Raw genomic sequence first — 18,686 nt, forward strand, 5'->3', positions numbered from 1 at the left:
CATCAAATTTTAAAACACATCTTAAGGTAAGAAATATTAAATGATGAAAATGATCAAGTCTTGATCTTGGTTTCTGATATTAGTATAAAATGATATTTGGGAATAGTTTGGTGTTTGGTTGTTTGATTGTCAATGAAAAATCTTCAACAAAAAATTGTTAAACAAAAGTAAAGATGAATGGAAAAAATATGAAGATGTATATACAACATGATTAAAACAAGATACAATTATAAAATTAATTATACAGTAAACATAGTTAAAAACAATTAAATATATGTATGTGCCATTCTTAAAAGAATTATGAGACTATTAAAATACATATAATACTTATTCATTTTATAAAATACTACAAATATAGTAGTTAATGATATGAAATACTGTTTCTTCTTGTTAAAATGTTATTGCAGGTTTTGGCAACAATATTACAAATATTGATATTTTTAAACATATAGATAAATTTTTCTTCATAAGACAAGTTTAAAAACATATCATTATGACACAATATATCAATAAAAAGAGCATGTCTTAAATCTTCATACAACGGACAATTTAAGAGTACATGTTTTTCATCCTCTAAAATATTGCAGTTAAACCAAACTGCGGTTTAGGTCCTGTCTGTAATGTGATTTCACCTAATTAATATCAAAATGTTTTATTGCAATCAAATCTTCTCAACTTTCGTATGTCCTCACAGAGCCTTTAGGCATTTAACAAGATAAACCTTTAATGACTTTTTTAGTTTTATGCCACTCACTACCCCATCAAAGAGTAGACACAGGTCTGGTGCAGTACATGATGTTGACATTTACTTGTCTGAGCCATGTAAAGAAATATCAATTAATCCACTGGAAATCAAATTCAGTGCGCCTTTTTTCTTTGGCCAATACAGCTATCATTAAGTATTTAGCCATTTCCTCTACATCAGTTCCTGTAGAAAGGCTTTTAAGTTTTGCCGGAAAGGTGTACATACCTGATCGTTGTTATCTTAATGACAGAACGTTTGAAACACTTATGATGATAAAGTGCAATGTTAATTGACCAGTATTTGAAGTCTATGTCACTTAATAGACATAGGGAGATGTGACATGAGTGCCAATTAGACAACTCTCCATCAAGGTCACAATTTATAAAAGTAAACCATATAAACACTGTATCAAATTCTTATAAAATCTGTTTTTGAATTGTATCTAGTTTTTATATTGAATTAGTAATGTGTAATGTAATGCATTACATGTGAGAAAAAATGTAATAGTAATTGTAATTGTAATGGACGAATCACAAAGTAATTGTAATGTAATGCCCCAAGCCTGGATATGTGTACTCTATCTATTTTGGAAGTTTGACGATAATTTTCAAACGGAATATCACATTACATTTAAAACAAAAAGGAGAGACGAAAGATGTGAAAGAGATAATCAAACTCACAAGTCGAAAAAGAAATAGACAGCACAGTTCACAACATAGAAAACTAAAGACTGAGCAACACGATCTCCACCAAAAAATGGAAGGAACTCAGGTGCTCCGGAAGGGTATGCAGATTCTGCTCCACTTGTGGCACTAGTCGTATTGCTCATGTTTGTACAAACTTGGAACTATGGCTTCATAGCTACATTGTAAGCAGATACCTTCTGTAAAGGAAATTTTGATACGAAATACAAGCCCTGGAATATTCTCTTAACTAGGATATATATAATCCGTTTGCAGCCGCTGCTTGAATATTGTTACAAAGAAATGGAAAGTGAACAGTTTGGAATTTTGTCATAATTCTTTTTTCTTCTAACGACTATCATTGTCAATTTCTAGATACAAGTCTAGATATGAGGCAGACTTAATCTATTGTATTCTTTGTCTCAAGTTCGATAGTATAGATGCATCATATTAACCAACTTTTACATTTATTCGTTTAGTGGAAAATTAAGTTAAAAGTTACTGCTACATGTAACATCTTATCGTTCTTCTTAAGATGAAGAACAAAGTTGGTTCCCGTGGGAATGCGAATTGTTTGTTGACAAACACGTCCTCCAAACGTAACATATAAATTGTCAATCAATAAACCAAGCATCTTCTATGATAATTGTACATGATGCTGTGATACTGACCTTGATTTTTACTAGATAACAATTTCGAAGATTCCGTAGAATGTCAGGTTATCGGAATTCAAATAGAGACTTACTGCGCACCACTTGTTGCAGACCTGTTTCTGTATTGTTATGAGTTACAATGTATGACTAAAATCGAAACAACATCTGATACAAAAATAAATAATACCTTTATATATTTGGATGATATATTGGCTCTCAATTATGACGACGCCAGAGTGTACATGTACACTAAAGATATGTATTCTGTTGAACTAACTTTAAAATAAAGCTAATACTAACAATGAACACTGCCCTTTCTTAAGCTTGGATCTTAATATCTGTATCATTAACGGGAAGCTTAATAGCAAAAGTTTTGATAAAAGACATGATTTTTCATTTCCTTTTGTTAGTTATCCATTTTTAGATGATGACGTTCCATTGTTACAATCTTATGGTGTTTATATATATCTCAAACTTAACGATTCGCTCGTGTATGTAACAACGTATTAGATTTTAGCGAAAGGAAATCCATGTATTACTGAAAAATCATTACACCAGGCTTCTCGATACACAAACTAGTCAAAACATTTACTGAATTTACCATCGGTACAATGACATTATTCGTAAATATAAATTAACATGGTGACATCGTATACGTGTAGGTATTTCACATCCTATGTTTTATTGTTATAACATTAACGGTACCAATTTTCCTGCACCAGATGCGCATTTCGACAAAACATGTCTCTTCAGTGATGCTCGTGGCCAAAATATTTGAAATCCAAAGCTTATATAAAAGATGAAGAGCATTAATCCAAAAGGTCCAAAAAGCATAGCCAAATCCGTGAAAGGAATCAGAGCTTTGCATGAGGGAGAAACATTCCTCAATTTATAATAATTTCTAACATTTAGTAACAGCAAATTTTAATAACACAAAACAATCCGTATTTCCATGCCAGTACTGAAGTACTGACTAGTTGGCTGGTAATATGTCGGCATTTACCTCAAAAGCTAACCAAACCTTTTAAAGTTTTAACAGACTTATTAAGAAGGGATATTGTTACGATACTGCTTTAATGTCATTAAAGATGGCATATTTTGGCTTTAATATTTATTCACTTATAGGGTCTTTGCAAACACATTTATTCTGAAACCAGTTGTTGGCATGATGTTGGTTCTGCTCTTTAATATTTAATGATAGTACGATACTAAACTCCTAACGGGAGGGACCTTTTATAGCTGACTATGCGGTATGGGCTTTGCTCATTGTTGAAGGCCGTACAGTGACCTATAGTTGTTAATGTCTGTGTCATTTTGGTCTTTTGTGGATAGTTGTCTCATTGGCAATCATACCACATCTTCTTTTTTATATTGATATTCATATGATGAAGACATTATCTTTCAATCAGTTTAATTGAGGTCTTTAGTTGGTATATCAGTATCTGCTAGTAGTTCTTTGTTAATTTATGTATTATTGTCGTTTTGTTTGTTTTTGTTTTGTTACTTATTCTGACACCAGACTCGGACTTCTTTAAAACGGAGTTTTACGGTGGGTATTTGTGGTTTTTTTTTTATATTTGCTAGAGGTATAGAGGGAGGGATGTGATCTAAAAAAAAGGTTTAACCCCGCTGCATTTATTCGTCTGTCCCAAGTCAGGAGCCTCTGTCAGTTGTTAGTTATGTATGATTTTTAATTTTAGTTCATTCATATATTTCGGAGTCAAGTATGATGTCCATAATCACTGCCCTAGTAGACATTTGTGTTTAGGGCCCAACTGAAGCACGCCTCCGGGTGCGCGATATGACTGTTGTATTGTAGATCCATTGGTGGCCGTCGGCTGTTTTCTGCTCTTTGGTCGGGTTGTTGACTGTTGGACACATTCCCTATTTCCATTCTCAATTTTGTCTCGATAATGTCAGTTTCAGAGATGCTTTTGGTTTGAATCAGAGTGATTTTTTAGAAAGGAGGAATCATCCCTCCCTAAGACAGGACTTGTATTATGGCCATGAATGGTATGGAAGTTTGTACAATGTCATAAAGATCCATAGACTTATACCATCATTATTGTAAGGACACCCCCCCCCATAATTCCTTAAAGGTTTGGGCCATAAACCCCATAAATCAATCACAACCTTACCTTATTATGGTATGGAACCTTGTCATACAATTTTACTGTGCTCCAGTTATTGTCTTATTACCAAATGACTTCGGAAAACAATGACATTGATGACAACGTCATATATTTTTACAACCACAAATATTTAACAGTCATATGAAAACCTCATGCAGTTTTTAATGTTAAATGACATATTGCAACATTTTGTATGTAATGTAAACTGATGTCATTCACCTATATGCACATGGAATATGCTGTGGATTCATAATTATCTATTGGGTCCTTTTTATGGATATATATCCTATATTCTTATATAAATAATGTGACACTAAAATCAAGTATCTCCAAAAATAAAACTCGTCTCCAATCCATGATAAATGGTGCAAAACAAAAATAATACTTTAGAAATTTCGTGCTTCAAAGTGTTTTCTGAATTTGAATTTCTGAAATTCATCTAAGATCAATTTTGCATTAATGAGGTGAAACCTTAGTATTTAAATAGAGAATTTTAGTAGAAGTATGTTAAAAATTATGTCAGAACTGGATCACTGACTACTAAACTGATAAATACTATATCACCTGTGGTACCAACCAAAATGAACCCATGATAATAAATGAACTCACAGAATGCTCAATATTATAATTAGCAACAATGAATACAATTTCTTTAATCTTCAAAACAACTTGACAACATGCTCACCTTCAACATTCGTTTTTAAACATAAAAATGTCAAAGACTCAAACGTATTGGACAAAACATAGTTGAAACACATTTCATAAAAACTGATAAATGTATTTATATTCTTTTATTTCATTCATTATCATTTATAAACATTCTATAACAGATTTGCATCTGTACATGTATTATCACAGTCGATAAGACTAGTCATATAATACTTCATACTTTGGGAATGTGAAACAAAAAGTGTTTGTTGTAATCTCATCTGAAACTGTTTGACCTTAAAACATAAAGCAGACATATCCTCTTATAAAGGTGGGAAATCTAAATAAAATATATTTTTCTTTGATAAATATCTCATGACCAAATGTTTGTTTTAAGCCATTTTTATCATTCACTGTAAGATGTGAAATTATTGATGCAGTAAACATTTAAACATGTTTTCATCAGAAAACAAATTTATACGAAAAAAAACCCAAAGAAGACTGCTTTGCAATAATGACTGTCCTAGTGAGACATTGGTAAATTGGTAATGAACAACACTGCCAAAGACATTCTTTAGGAATCAATTTTAAGAGATTCAGTTGGGAAAAGAACTTGTTCTAATAGAACTTTAGATATTAAAAAACAATTTTTTTAAACAGTCATCTGAAATATGTTGCAGGCAACTAATAAACAGCTTCAAGATGAACCCATATATCAAGCACACAATTCTTCAACTATACAAATTAAAACTGACAAAGCTTTTTCTTGTAATAAAAAAAAATGTTTTAACAAAAAATCAGTGGGTTAAATGAAATAAACATTATAAGAGACACACACAAAGGAGTTCACTATATCATAATTTTGACCCTTTCAAGATTTTTTTTAACTGCAACTTTGTGAAAATTTGATGAAAACACATATGTAATATATCCAAATGTTTTAGTTAAAAAATATTTTCAGCATGTGCATTATAAGTTCGAACTTGATTATTTGAACAATTGATCAAAACTTATGTATTCAAATTAAATATAGAATAAGAAAAGTCGAGTTATTAATATATGAAAGTAGAAAATATGTACAATGTAATATGTCTGCTGAAGATATGTACAAAAATACTTTAAAATTGTAAAAAAAAAATAACAATTATATCAACAAATACAAAATATCATTATAACGTAACACTCACTCACTCACAGTACCCAAGTGCAAATTGCACAAAGAACCACGATTGCATCTTTTTAGTAAAAATAGCAGTGGAAATCTTGTAAGATTTCCTAGAGACTAAACAATTTGTAATTTTATGATTTGATACTATGCACGTCTTTCAACATAGGTAAATATATTTAGATTTACACAAAACGTTCACAGTATTTATCTACAGATGAAGTGTTTTCTGAAAAGGTAAACTGTACAAAAACGTCGCCATGCGACGTCATCAAAACGTCATCTTTTTAAAATTAGCAAATACAGTATGTTACAAGCATCCATTTCTTAAAAAATGAAGAGTAAGCATGGGCTAATATCCAATTGTTCGAAACGAAAGCTCTGTTATTCGACTTTTGTCGATACGGATTTAAGCATGGAAGCAATTTGGGTATTCCTCATTACAGAATTATGGATAGTTTGGAGGTCGATTTAAACCCATTTTTCTATAACTCAATAGGGATTAAAAATCAAATTGGTGTACCTATATAATAAAGAAGGATACGGCTACAAAATAACACAGAATGGAATTTTTTGTCTTTATTATAAAAAAATGTAGGTGAATAAACTGTCAATATAGGTGCAATTTGGGTACTGTCACGTTATATATCTTTATTCTCACAACCCAAATTCCAAAGGTATAGAGATAATTATACATATTTCAATACAATTCAGTCACATTGATAAATACACTAATCAGTGTCTAGCCAAATTGGAGAAAAACATTCGTTTTATTATGATTAAGGTCAGGTCTTGTACAAACAAATTAAAAGGTCATCAGTAACAGGCAAAGGAAAGAAAAGGATTAGAAGAGCAAACACTTTGAAAATTGATAGATAATGATCTTTTAAATCACATATCAATATAATAAAAATGCTTTGTTTGAGTCCAAGGTAAAAAGATTTCTCTTTCAGAAGTTTTTTACATAATAAATTGTTCAAACAGGGCCCTAGATAGCTGCAACTGGGTTAAAAAGTCATGTAATAATAGAACTTAACTGGATTTGAATAAATAGAGATAAAGTGCATGTCAAAGTAATCTAAAAAAAATAATGATATCAATAACAAAAAAAAAGTCTCTTATTAATCCCTGTTATCTATTTTCTATAAAGGTGAAAAAAGGACAATTTAAAAATAAATAAATTTACTGATATAAAACAGTATTAGAATTAAAAGTACATGATTTTATTAATAGCAATGTTTCACATTAAAATTGTAAAACCTATTACAGTGTAATACTAACAAAATAGTTAGGACTAAACATCTTTTCATACATCTACACAAACCAATTTTGATACCTGATCACTTTAAAAACTTTAAAATGACAAGCTGATGAAAACAAAACTCAAAATATATAGTTGCATTAGAAAAATGTAAGCCAGGCTCAGCATGGTTATACCACTTCCTATAAATATAGAAATATTGAACACTCATCAAGGAAAATATTCACAATTGTTGTACAACATTGTAGAAAAGAAATGATATTCAGATATAGGAGTCAAATCTTTTAATAAAATATTGCAGACTTGGATTGAGTTATTCTTTTTGATTATCAATAACATAAAGCCATTAAATGACATTATATTCTATAAAATCTAAACAATTACGTATACAATCTAATTATTTGTCATGCAAACGTTGAAAAATTATAAAAGGTAAAATAAATATAATTTTTTGTACATAATTTAGGCAATTAGTTTCTCATTTGAATTGTTTTACATTTGTCTTTTCTGGGCTTTTTATATAGCTGACTATGTAGTGTGGGCTTAAATCTTTGTTGAAGTCCGTACAATAATCTATAATTGTTAATTTTGTCTCTTGTGGAGAGTTGTCTCATTGGCAATCATAACATATTTCCTTTTTTTATATCAAAACAAGAATCATGTTCTGTGTTTAATTATTTACAGGCAAAATACTGTTTTGGATTTAGAAGATGTTTTAAAATTTTCAAAATATTCTTGAAATTGACCTTTTTTACTAGAAATACCAAAACAGAAAAATCTTTATCACCTTTATCAGGTCATAGTCAAATCAGACCAAAAGTTTTTTATACTTACAATTTTAAAAAGTGTGTTTTGATTGGTTTAAGAATGGTTACATAATGTTTTAAAGTAACTATTAACCTACTTAATTATTATTATGTGTTAACCAAGATAAGAAATATGCATGAGAAATCTAAAAATACATTGGTGAACAATTTTTTCCTCTCAATCAAATTTATTTAATGCATCAAGCTTATTTTAAATGTTGAAAGTTAGTACACCGCTATCATGTAAAAAGGTCCTTACAAAATCATAATTTTGTTGTTAAAATAAAACTCAAGATATTTCATGTATATTTGAATCATATAAAAGTATTGAAAGTACATTTTGTTTCCTTAATACTAAGCAGCTGTAAAACTTTCAGTTAAGTTGTGGAAGGTCAAACTAATAAGTCACAATATGAACATTCGTCTCAGTGGTCAACTGTATCTTTATCAGCTGAAAGTATAATATAAGATAATCAACTTATTTTAGAAACTACAAATAATAACCATAGAATTAATACAGATTACTCCTACTATACCATATAAATATAGTTGTTTACATCCTAATTCACACTTGTTAATAGTTGTCATTTTCAATTTTGGTGAATATTTGGATATTTACCAATCAAACTTATTTACATTTATACACATTTTCAGCCTTATACACTGACAATAATTTAAAGAGACACTGATAAAAAATAGATTACCTCAGTTCCAATACATATGAAATACATATAGGCAATCCTATGATGAAAATTACTCTACTATTTGATAAAGATTTTTTTTAGCATCTAGTTATATGCCAACATCCTCATAAGATACATCTACATCTACATTCTACGTTGATCTGTCAAAATTGACCATTACTCAACGCTTCTGGTGGGCGCAAGAAAAAGAGTAATTTTGTAAGATAACCAAAGAATATACAAGCGAGTATAAAGTATAAAAAAAATAATAATAAAGCAATGTATAAAAAAGGGGGGTTCCCATTTGCTTTTCGTTCATCTAGCCTGAACCAATCTGGCTTCCGTGGCGGTACCAGGGAAAATAATCCCCGCCGGCACAGCTCCAGTCCACTTATTTCTACCAATAAGCAAATGATCTGATACAGACACATATGTAATAAATCTCTTTCATTCATAGGGAGTACATGTTGATATGAGAATGACATTACATTACTTTAACATCACACTGAATAGAAGGAATCTATTTTGTGTAATCATTTAGTTCTTCTGTTTTTAACAGTAAGCTGTTTATCCTTCTTGATAATTTGATCTTACATAACTAATATTGCAAATATGCACTTTTTCTTTGCACCTATCCCAAGTGAGGAGCCTCTGACCTTTGTTAGTCTTGTAACTTTTTTAATTTTAGTTTCTTTTGTATAATTGTAAGTTTAGTATGAAGTTCATTATCACTGAACTAGTATATATATTTGTTTAGGGGCCATCTGAAGGAGGCCTCTGGATGCGGGAATTTCTCGCTTCATTGAAGAACCGTTGGTGGACTTCAGCTGTTGTCTGCTCTATGGTCAGGTTGTAGTCTCCTTGACACATACCCCATTTCCATTCTAAATTTAACTTCATTTTGATAAACACTCATGTGATAGTATTTGCTGATTTTTTTCCATTTTATAAACCTTGTTCAATGTAATGAAGTATCTTTTATAGTTAAGATATAATTTATTACTAAAAGTTCCTGGTATATATATTTGAAGAAATCCTTGTCCCAAAAAAATGAAATTATATTTTTTAATTTTTTTTTAGAATAATATTGCTTTATAAACATTAATATGGTTGATCTATTATTGTCAAAAATTAACTCCACTTAGAAAAAGAAATATGTACTGTATATGATGTTTAAATGCTGATACAACTAGAACTTTATTACCGGTGACCTTAACATTGTTAATAACACTTCTCTACGAAATGTGTTATCGAAAGGTCCCAAATATCGTGAGCCTAAATCCATCAATTGGAAATACAACTTTAAAATTTTGATGGATTCAGTCGAGGATTATGCCAGGCAATGGGCTAAGCGCGAGAAGGAAGACGTAGACACTCTTTCCGAATGGATTAAGGCAGTGAGGTCGTTGATACAAATCAAAATTAAGAAACTGAATGGGTCCATCAATAACCATGCTACGTCAATCTTTAAAGACCCAAATGTTGCAAAACACCTATCCGACCTCCATGACAAATATGTTGTTGTCCCTGCAGATAAAGCCCCAAATAACATCGTTTTTGTGTGTAAAAGTCACTACATCAACTGCTTGATAAACGAATTAGGTATTGACAATTCACTTGGTAACTCAACATATACCCTCACGACACTTACCAAAGAGGAAATCCTGGATAATCATAGGTCTGTTCTATGTTCCTTTGGAATTTCAACCAAAGATGAAGAACTGGATCTTCCATCACTGTATTGGATACCTAAACTACATAAGTGTCCTTACAAACAATGGTATATTGCTGGGTCTTCCAAGTGCTCCACGAAACCTCTTTCTAAATTATTAACATCTATTTTATCAGCAATCAAAGACGGGCTTCAAAGTTATTGTGAAACTGCCTATTCTAGAGGTGGCGTGAATCAGATGTGGATACTTAAAAATTCAAAAGATCTTTTAGAGTACATACAATCTAACTCTCTTTCATCTTGTAACAGTATTAAAACATTTGACTTTTCTACCCTGTACAAAAGTATTCCACATTCCAAACTAAAAGACAAATTGAAAGAGTTGATATTACTTTGCTTCATAAAAAAGAATGGCCAACGTAGATACAAGTATCTTGTCTTAGGGAGGGATAAATCCTACTTTGTAAAGAATCACTCTGATTCAAACAAAAAATTCTCTGAAACTGATATTATCAAGATGCTTGATTTCTTGATTGACAACATATTTGTTACGTTCGGAGGACGTGTTTTTCAACAGACTGTCGGCATTCCAATGGGAACAAACTGTGCCCCTCTACTCGCCGACTTGTTTCTTTATTATTATGAGGCTGACTTCATGCAGGAACTTCTTAGGAAGAAAGATAAGAAGTTAGCAATATCCTTTAACTCTACTTTCCGCTATATAGATGATGTTCTTTCACTAAACAATTCAAAATTTGGTGACTATGTGGAACGCATCTATCCAATCGAACTAGAGATAAAGGATACTACAGATACAGTTAAGTCGGCTTCATATCTTGACTTACATCTAGAAATTGACAATGAGGGTCGGTTGAAAACAAAACTTTACGACAAAAGAGATGATTTCAGCTTTCTAATTGTGAACTTTCCATTTCTAAGTAGCAACATTCCAGCAGCACCTGCATACGGGGTATATATCTCCCAATTGATACGATATTCCCGTGCTTGCATTTCCTATCATGATTTTCTTGATAGAGGTTTGCTGCTCACAAGGAAGCTATTAAACCAAGAGTTCCAAATGGTGAAGTTGAAATCATCCCTTCGTAAATTTTACGGACGCCATCACGAGTTGGTTGACCGTTATGGAATAACCGTTTCACAAATGATATCGGATATGTTCCTTACGTCGTAACTACAATCCCCTTCCCTTTCATGAATATGACCTACCGAATTAGACTTTTTACCGGATTTGTAATCACTTAAGCAACACGACGGGTGCCACATGTGGAGCAGGATCTGCTTACCCTTCCGGAGCACCTGAGATCACCCCTAGTTTTTAGTGGGGTTCGTGTTGTTTATTCTTTAGTTTTCTATGTTGTGTCGTGTGTCCTATTGTTTTTCTGTTTGTCTTTTTTATTTTTAGCCATGGCGTTGTCAGTTTGTTTTAGATTTATGAATTTGACTGTCCCTTTGGTATCTTTCGTCCCTCTTTTATCGTGTTTATATACCAAATACCATGGACTTATTTATTTATACCCGTACGAAAATTTCAACAGGAGTTCAACTGGACTTCAGCTGGACTTGAGACGTATTCCAGTCTGACTTTGAAAAATCCAGTCTGACTTGAGCCGTACACGTACTTTTTCTTATACTTCGGTTATTTGCCAGCCGGTATTTTCTTAAAAGTCCAACCGCACTTTTTGTAATTCTGACAAGAAAATAAATACGGCTGGACTTTTGAGGGAAATTATTCTTTCTGTACAATGATCAGCAGGATTTTTGTCTTAGAAAATTTTACAGTCATTTATGAGCAGGAATTAAGACTTAGAAAATTTTCATCAGCCAAATCTGCCCTTACAGAAATAAAAAGTTTGTCACTAGGATTCTGTTCTTTGAAAGGAACAATTTCTTTCAAAATGGAAAAGAGTTATAAATGAAAATTTGCAAGTTATAATAATGATATCATATTTTTTTACAATATACTTTAAGATCAAACTATCAGATGTGATCTTTTCCCCTAAAATTTTCAATTCCATTATAAAATATTTAAAATAGACTGTAAATGAAAAATTGAAAGGAGTAGGTCTGGTAAGGACCAATTTTGGCCTCAAATTTCAAGTTCATCTGACGAATGAATTTGACCTCTTTTTGAACACTTAGGTGTCTATTTCATTTGAATCAATTAGTTTATGTGAAAGATTTTAACTGATTTAGTCATTGAAAACGATCCGATTCAAGCTCAAATATGAAAAATCTACCAAATATGTCGAAAAATGTCACTTTTTAGATAGTTTTTGTCAAAAATGAAAGTGGCCGCATCTGTGTTCATCCAAAATCTTTATATATGTTATGTATTACCATAAAATACAACTTACATTTCAATATAAAGGATGAACACGAATGCGGCCACTTTCGTTTTACACGAAAACCGTCTAAAATTTAGCTAAAATGATAGAATTGTGAAGATTTTAGTAATTTAGCGTGACTTAATGGTGCTAGTACTCGATATATGTGCATTGTATTGCCAAAATCAACCAATATTTATGTAGCAGAAGCATTCTACTGTCCAATATATATTTAAAAGTTTACATTTTAACAATTTTGTAAAACTGCTATATTTTGGGGCCAAAAAGGGGTCTTACCGGACCTACTCCTTTAATATAGGTGATATAATTTTGATTGAATTATATCCCAGTTAATATGTTTTCAACAATTATTTAACATTTTTACTTTTTCATGAAATAAAACCCCTAGCAAAATTACATCTATTAATAGGTTAAATTTATACATTTTCTAGTATATTTATATTTAATTAGATGAATGCATAAAATAAATAATTATCATCATTCTTTAAATTAATATCAAGTAGAAACTTGAGCCATAACAGTGATTTAATAGCAGTATTATAGTCTTGTAGAGAGTGCCATCTGTTTTCAATTAACCTCAGTCTGGACAGGTCACAGGAAGTAGCATCTACACAGAGGTTGATCATGGGGCCATTTGAAGGATAACACATTTCTAAATAAATATATCTGCAATAACTATCACTTTTATTAAACATTTCATAATTGAACCAATTAATAATTGATTTTCTTTTTTTTAATATATCACATATTCAAAATTAAGACATAAGCAAGAAGTCATATTAAGAAGACATTTTTTCACAGCTCCTCAAACAACCTCATGTATTGCAATACAACAAAATTTGAATTTGGAATAAACAAGAAGATGTGTCTTCTTTCTTAAACAAAATGAGAAATTTTACATTGGATGTAAAGCAAATGTTTGTTCTTTTCACATTATATTAGAGAAGATGGATCCTTCTGACTGGCATCAATTTCAATTTAGGAAGATTGCTGTTTGCATGTATTTTGGATTGCATATTCTGGTAAGTACAATCTGATATGCTCTTTTTTCTTCAACATATTAATGAAATGATTACAACATTATAAATATATAGCTTAATTTTTATTTTTGAAGTCAGAGTAAAAAGAATTAAAAAAACTACATTAAATACTTAATTATGCAAAATATTTCAGTTTGAGTGATTTTCAAAGCTTTACTTTATTCCATTTATATGCACTTTAAATTTATTTAGTCTTAATATATAATCATGATAATTATAACCACACACTTTTAGGAGTAAGCATTTAGCATCATAATTCCCTGTTTCTTGATTTTGTCAGCAAGACAATAGAAAAAAAAGAAGAAATAAGCAGTACGACGTATATGCATAATGCCATCTGTTTTTTTTTTTTATTTTCAGATTATACCAAGGGATGCATATCAAATCAGAAGAATCCACCATCTGAAGAAAAACTAAGCAGTAGTAATCAAGAGGGAGGGTTCTGAGGGGGTGGAATCCCCCCCCCTAATTTTTTGTGGATCAACCCCTGCTGAGATCATCTTTAAAGGTCAAACAGAACTTTTTGAAGTCCAGCTGAACTTTTATGAGTTCAGCTGGACTTCTTAATGTTCAGCCGGACTTTGTAAAGTCCAGCTGAACTTTATCGAGGCCATATTTTTGCCAGAAATGCCGGCTGGATTTTTTCAGACGTACTTTTATGAAAGTCCAGCTGGACTTTCTGAACCGGACTCCTGCTAATTTAAATATTTCGAGCCGGTTTACGGCTACTTTCGCTGAAAGTCCAGCCGGGTTATCCATTATAAGACATTCAAAGAAAAGTCCAAATGATTACGGTACGGTTCTCAGTACGGCTACTGTCCAGCTGGAGTACGTGTCATGTTTTTCGTACGGATTACCAGAAATTAATCCTCCAACATGAGCCAATCACAAACTTTGACATTTAAACCCTTATTAAAGGGACTGATAACAACTTCTATAAATAATTAAAAGGAAAAGAAATTATTATAAATTGAACGTATTGACTTAAATATTGAAAAGATATAATGACTGTCTTTTGGTAAAATAGAAATGAGAAGATGTGGTATGACTGCCAATGTGACAACCCTTCAATTAGAAACCAAATGTTGTAGAAGCCAGCAACTAAAGGTCACTGCACAGCCTTCATCAATAAAAAAAAACCCATGCTGTACAGCAAGACATAAAATACTCGTGTAAATTATCATCAAGGTCATGGCAACAAGTAAGTTGAGGCAGAAACTAGGAAAAGGTGATAAAATAAAACTCTAAATAACTTTTTTTGATCTACAAGGACTTTGTATTTATACTGATATGTATTTGTTAACATAAAACTTGTTTTGTTTTCTTTATATTTTTGTTATTAAATAAAATATGTGTTTGATTTTTCTAAGGATTTTTACCTGAACCATCAATACTTAATGTATAGTTAAATCTGGTCACTACATACCTGCCAACCTCTGAAACCTTCAGAGGGAGATCTCCCCCTCAGCTGAGATTTTGCGCGAACAACATTTTCAAGTGAAATATATGACTTTTTTATTTATTCATCTACAAAACACATATTTGAGTTAAAAGATATACTTTATTTCTTCAAATATGGTTACATCCTAAGGTGTGTTTGATTCTTTTCTTTTTCATCATCTTTGACATATGCATCCCAACAGGACAGCTTTTCAATATAATATCTCTGTTTCAAATGTTCTACATTGTTGTAAAGATTGTGCAATAACTCTATGCACATTCATATTTCATAAACTGTAGTTATGAATTTCAATTCAAACCTTGAATAGAAGTATAGATCTTTTAAATGATTTTCAAAAGTTAATTTCTTTTTTTGTTCTAAGGCATACAAAATCATTTAATTGCCATCCTTTTATGATTCTTTGTTCAATTTGTATTTAATCTAGAAATTGTTTAATCAATTCAGGAACAAAAAATGTAATTAATGTTGACTGGTCATTCAAGGATTGTACCGGCAAGCAGAGATTTCCAGAATTTTGCCACTTGAGCGGGAGTCTCTCGCTCAATGGGGGGAGATTGGCAGGTATGGACCGTCACTTTGACTTCAACTAATACAGTTTTCATTTTGCATGAAAATCTTAAATTATTAAACAGACAGGCATTTCATATCTAAAAGATTTGCAAGTGTCTGCATTATTCTTTCCATTACACTTCTTACATCATATATATATTGAAGACTGCATCATGTTCAAGGCATATCTCCAAAATGAATAATGTTTATTATAAAACAGTTTGATTGTATGATACAAACTTCAATTGGTTAAAACTTTTTAAAAAGACTGTAACAGACGTGTTTAAAAAATTACATGCTTTTTATAGTAAGATCATTTCAAAACTTACTGTTTGTATCTTGACCATCTCCAAACAAAGCATCATCCACTGAAACAAAAGATGAAGTTTAAGTAAAATAGAACTAATTTTATTGTGCTAATATTTTCTAAATTTTAGTAAAAGTAATAAGAAATAGCTATTTAAAAATTCCTACAGTTGTATTAGAGCAGTTGTCATGGAAACAGGTTAGTTGTGGAAGTTATACAACTATTCCTGTTACTAAGTATATGTAATATGCATTCACAAATGTCTCATATTGAGTCTGCCTAGGTACTAACCTCACTAAAATAAAGAGTAAATGTAAGCTTAACATTTTCGCTGACCTGTGAGCTGAAAGGAAGTCAAGGTAAAAGACGGCTAAACCCCTTGTCTATTCAAGGAAAAGCTTTCATGGCCAAATAATGTATATTGGCTTTCATGGCTAATGAGTGCATGTGTATCTATTTATACTAATCAAATACTCACCGCACTGGTTATTCTGTAGTCGATTATAACTCCCATAATAATTTCCATTCCTGTGGGCATGCTCATTGATTCTCCCAGATGATGATGAAACAGGCTGGATAGCTGACTGGGTTTGTGATGCTGAAATTTCAGTAGACTCATTTGTGTTACCAGTTGCTTGATTATCAGTTGTAGAGACAGGAATCATTAAATGAATTGCATTCTCTCCACCAGTCTGTCTAGAACTTTCCAAATCTAAGTTTATATCTAATATCGGTATATAATGAGGTGATACACTAGTCTGACTAACAGCTTGGAGACTGATATTTCTAGAAGCTTGCATGCTAGACTGTGAACTGCCACTGGATTCTGTTTCTTTTAATTCAGTCATATTATGTAATGATACTACTGTGGCTAATAGTGTTTGGCTCTCATTCTCTTGCTGATTTGCACATGCTAATAGATCATGATCACGTACTGTTCTTAGGACTGGTCTTGGTGATTCAGGCAAAAATAGATCAACAGATGGACATATTTCACTGATTTGGATGTTGTAATTAACTGCCTCATTTCCCTCAGGGTTTTCATGTTCGCTTTCTATACAGCTCAGTTCCGCAGAAACACCTGCAGAAATAGAAGGCATTAGATCACTCAAGTGTTCCGGTTCATCTTGTTGAATTGGATAGTTTACTTGGTTATTTGGTTCCTCGTTTGTGTCTCTTTCCACCTGAAGTCCAAGGGAGAAGGTAAATGACCCTGATATAACATGCCTTATTCCTCTTCCTGATTCATAACCAGAAGAAGATATGGTAGGTCTTCTGTTTGATACTGTTGACATGAGCTGAAAATCATTTCTACGATTTGATGTTACCAATGCGCCAGGATCATATACTGTCAAGGAGTTAAAACCACTAGATGGGGTACTGGCCATCAAAGAATTAAAACCATCATTTGTTTCTGATCCTATGCGTTCTAAATTTCTCCTACGATGGTTACTTAAATTAATAGTTTGGTTATGTGCATAGCCACTTTCTGCTGGGTTGCCATCAAGGACAGCTCGAGTATTCCCAAGTCTAAAATAAGGTATTTCTTGATTCAGCTCTTCATTTTCCCTAATTGGTATGGCTGGGAATGTTTGAAATGATCTGTAACTATGGTTACTTGGCCGGTAAAATTGGTCATAAAGAAAGGAACATTTAATACATTGCTTTGCCTCTCCAGTAACAAACTCTCTCCTCGAGTAACAAACCTATAATAAAATAAAATTAATTTACATACTGATTTTTTCTACATGTATGAAGCTAGATCTTAATGTATAATTAATTAATGATATTGAACTATCTGAATACTGAATTTATTTGAAATCTTTGATGAATATTTCCCACTTGTTTACCCCTAATTTCTACTTTTTAAAAAGAAAGTGTTGATATATATCATAATGAGTATGCCTGTCAATATTTAACATTTCCTTACAAGTTCATTTCATCATAGCAGCTTATATATATAATAAATAGAGCAATAGCAGAGTGAGATATAGTAAAGATTATGCATACCCTCTGTCACTTATAGATTTTAATTATAACAGCAACTACTACATAGTTTAAAAGTATGTTCCATCATCAAAACGTTTATAGTACATTGTAGTACCCTACTTCCTGTCTTACTTTGATATAAAGCAGTGAGACAAGTCCTGTTTAGTGTTACAAGTTATATATACATGTTATAGTGACAACAAGGGATGTTAATCAAAGAGCTGATAGCTCTGAGGTGGAAGAAGGTGAATAAAAGGTAACCTGAATTACTACAAAAGCTGCTTTGATCCATTATCGTTAGGATGTATTTTTTTTTCTTCAAACAAGAAAAGGTCATAAGTACATGGATTTCCCATCCGTACAATCATTTTCTATGTTCAGTGGACTGTGAAAATTAGGTAAAATCTTTAAATTGGCAGTAAAATTAAGAAGATCATATCATAAGGAACACATGTGCACTAAGTTTCAAGTTGATTGGATTTCAACTTCATCAAAAACTATCTCGACCAGAAGCAGGACGAACGG

At 31.6% G+C, this 18,686-nt stretch overlaps 1 protein-coding gene across 1 annotated transcript in view; it reads right to left on the bottom strand.

Moving 5' to 3' along the window:
* Positions 1-4,985: 4,985 nt before the first annotated feature.
* The window catches only part of LOC139493236 (serine-rich adhesin for platelets-like), a 30,192-nt gene continuing 16,491 nt past the window's right edge, over positions 4,986-18,686 (bottom strand). The window contains exons 5-7 of the mRNA XM_071281462.1: positions 16,651-17,878; positions 16,195-16,233; positions 4,986-8,544 (exon numbers count right to left, since the gene is read on the bottom strand). Of these exons, the coding sequence (XP_071137563.1) occupies positions 8,519-8,544; positions 16,195-16,233; positions 16,651-17,878 (1,293 nt within the window). The 3' untranslated portion in view covers positions 4,986-8,518. The remainder of the gene's footprint in view (positions 8,545-16,194; positions 16,234-16,650; positions 17,879-18,686) is intronic.

This window comes from Mytilus edulis, chromosome 10, assembly GCF_963676685.1.
Source record: "Mytilus edulis chromosome 10, xbMytEdul2.2, whole genome shotgun sequence".
NCBI lineage: Eukaryota > Metazoa > Mollusca > Bivalvia > Mytilida > Mytilidae > Mytilus > Mytilus edulis.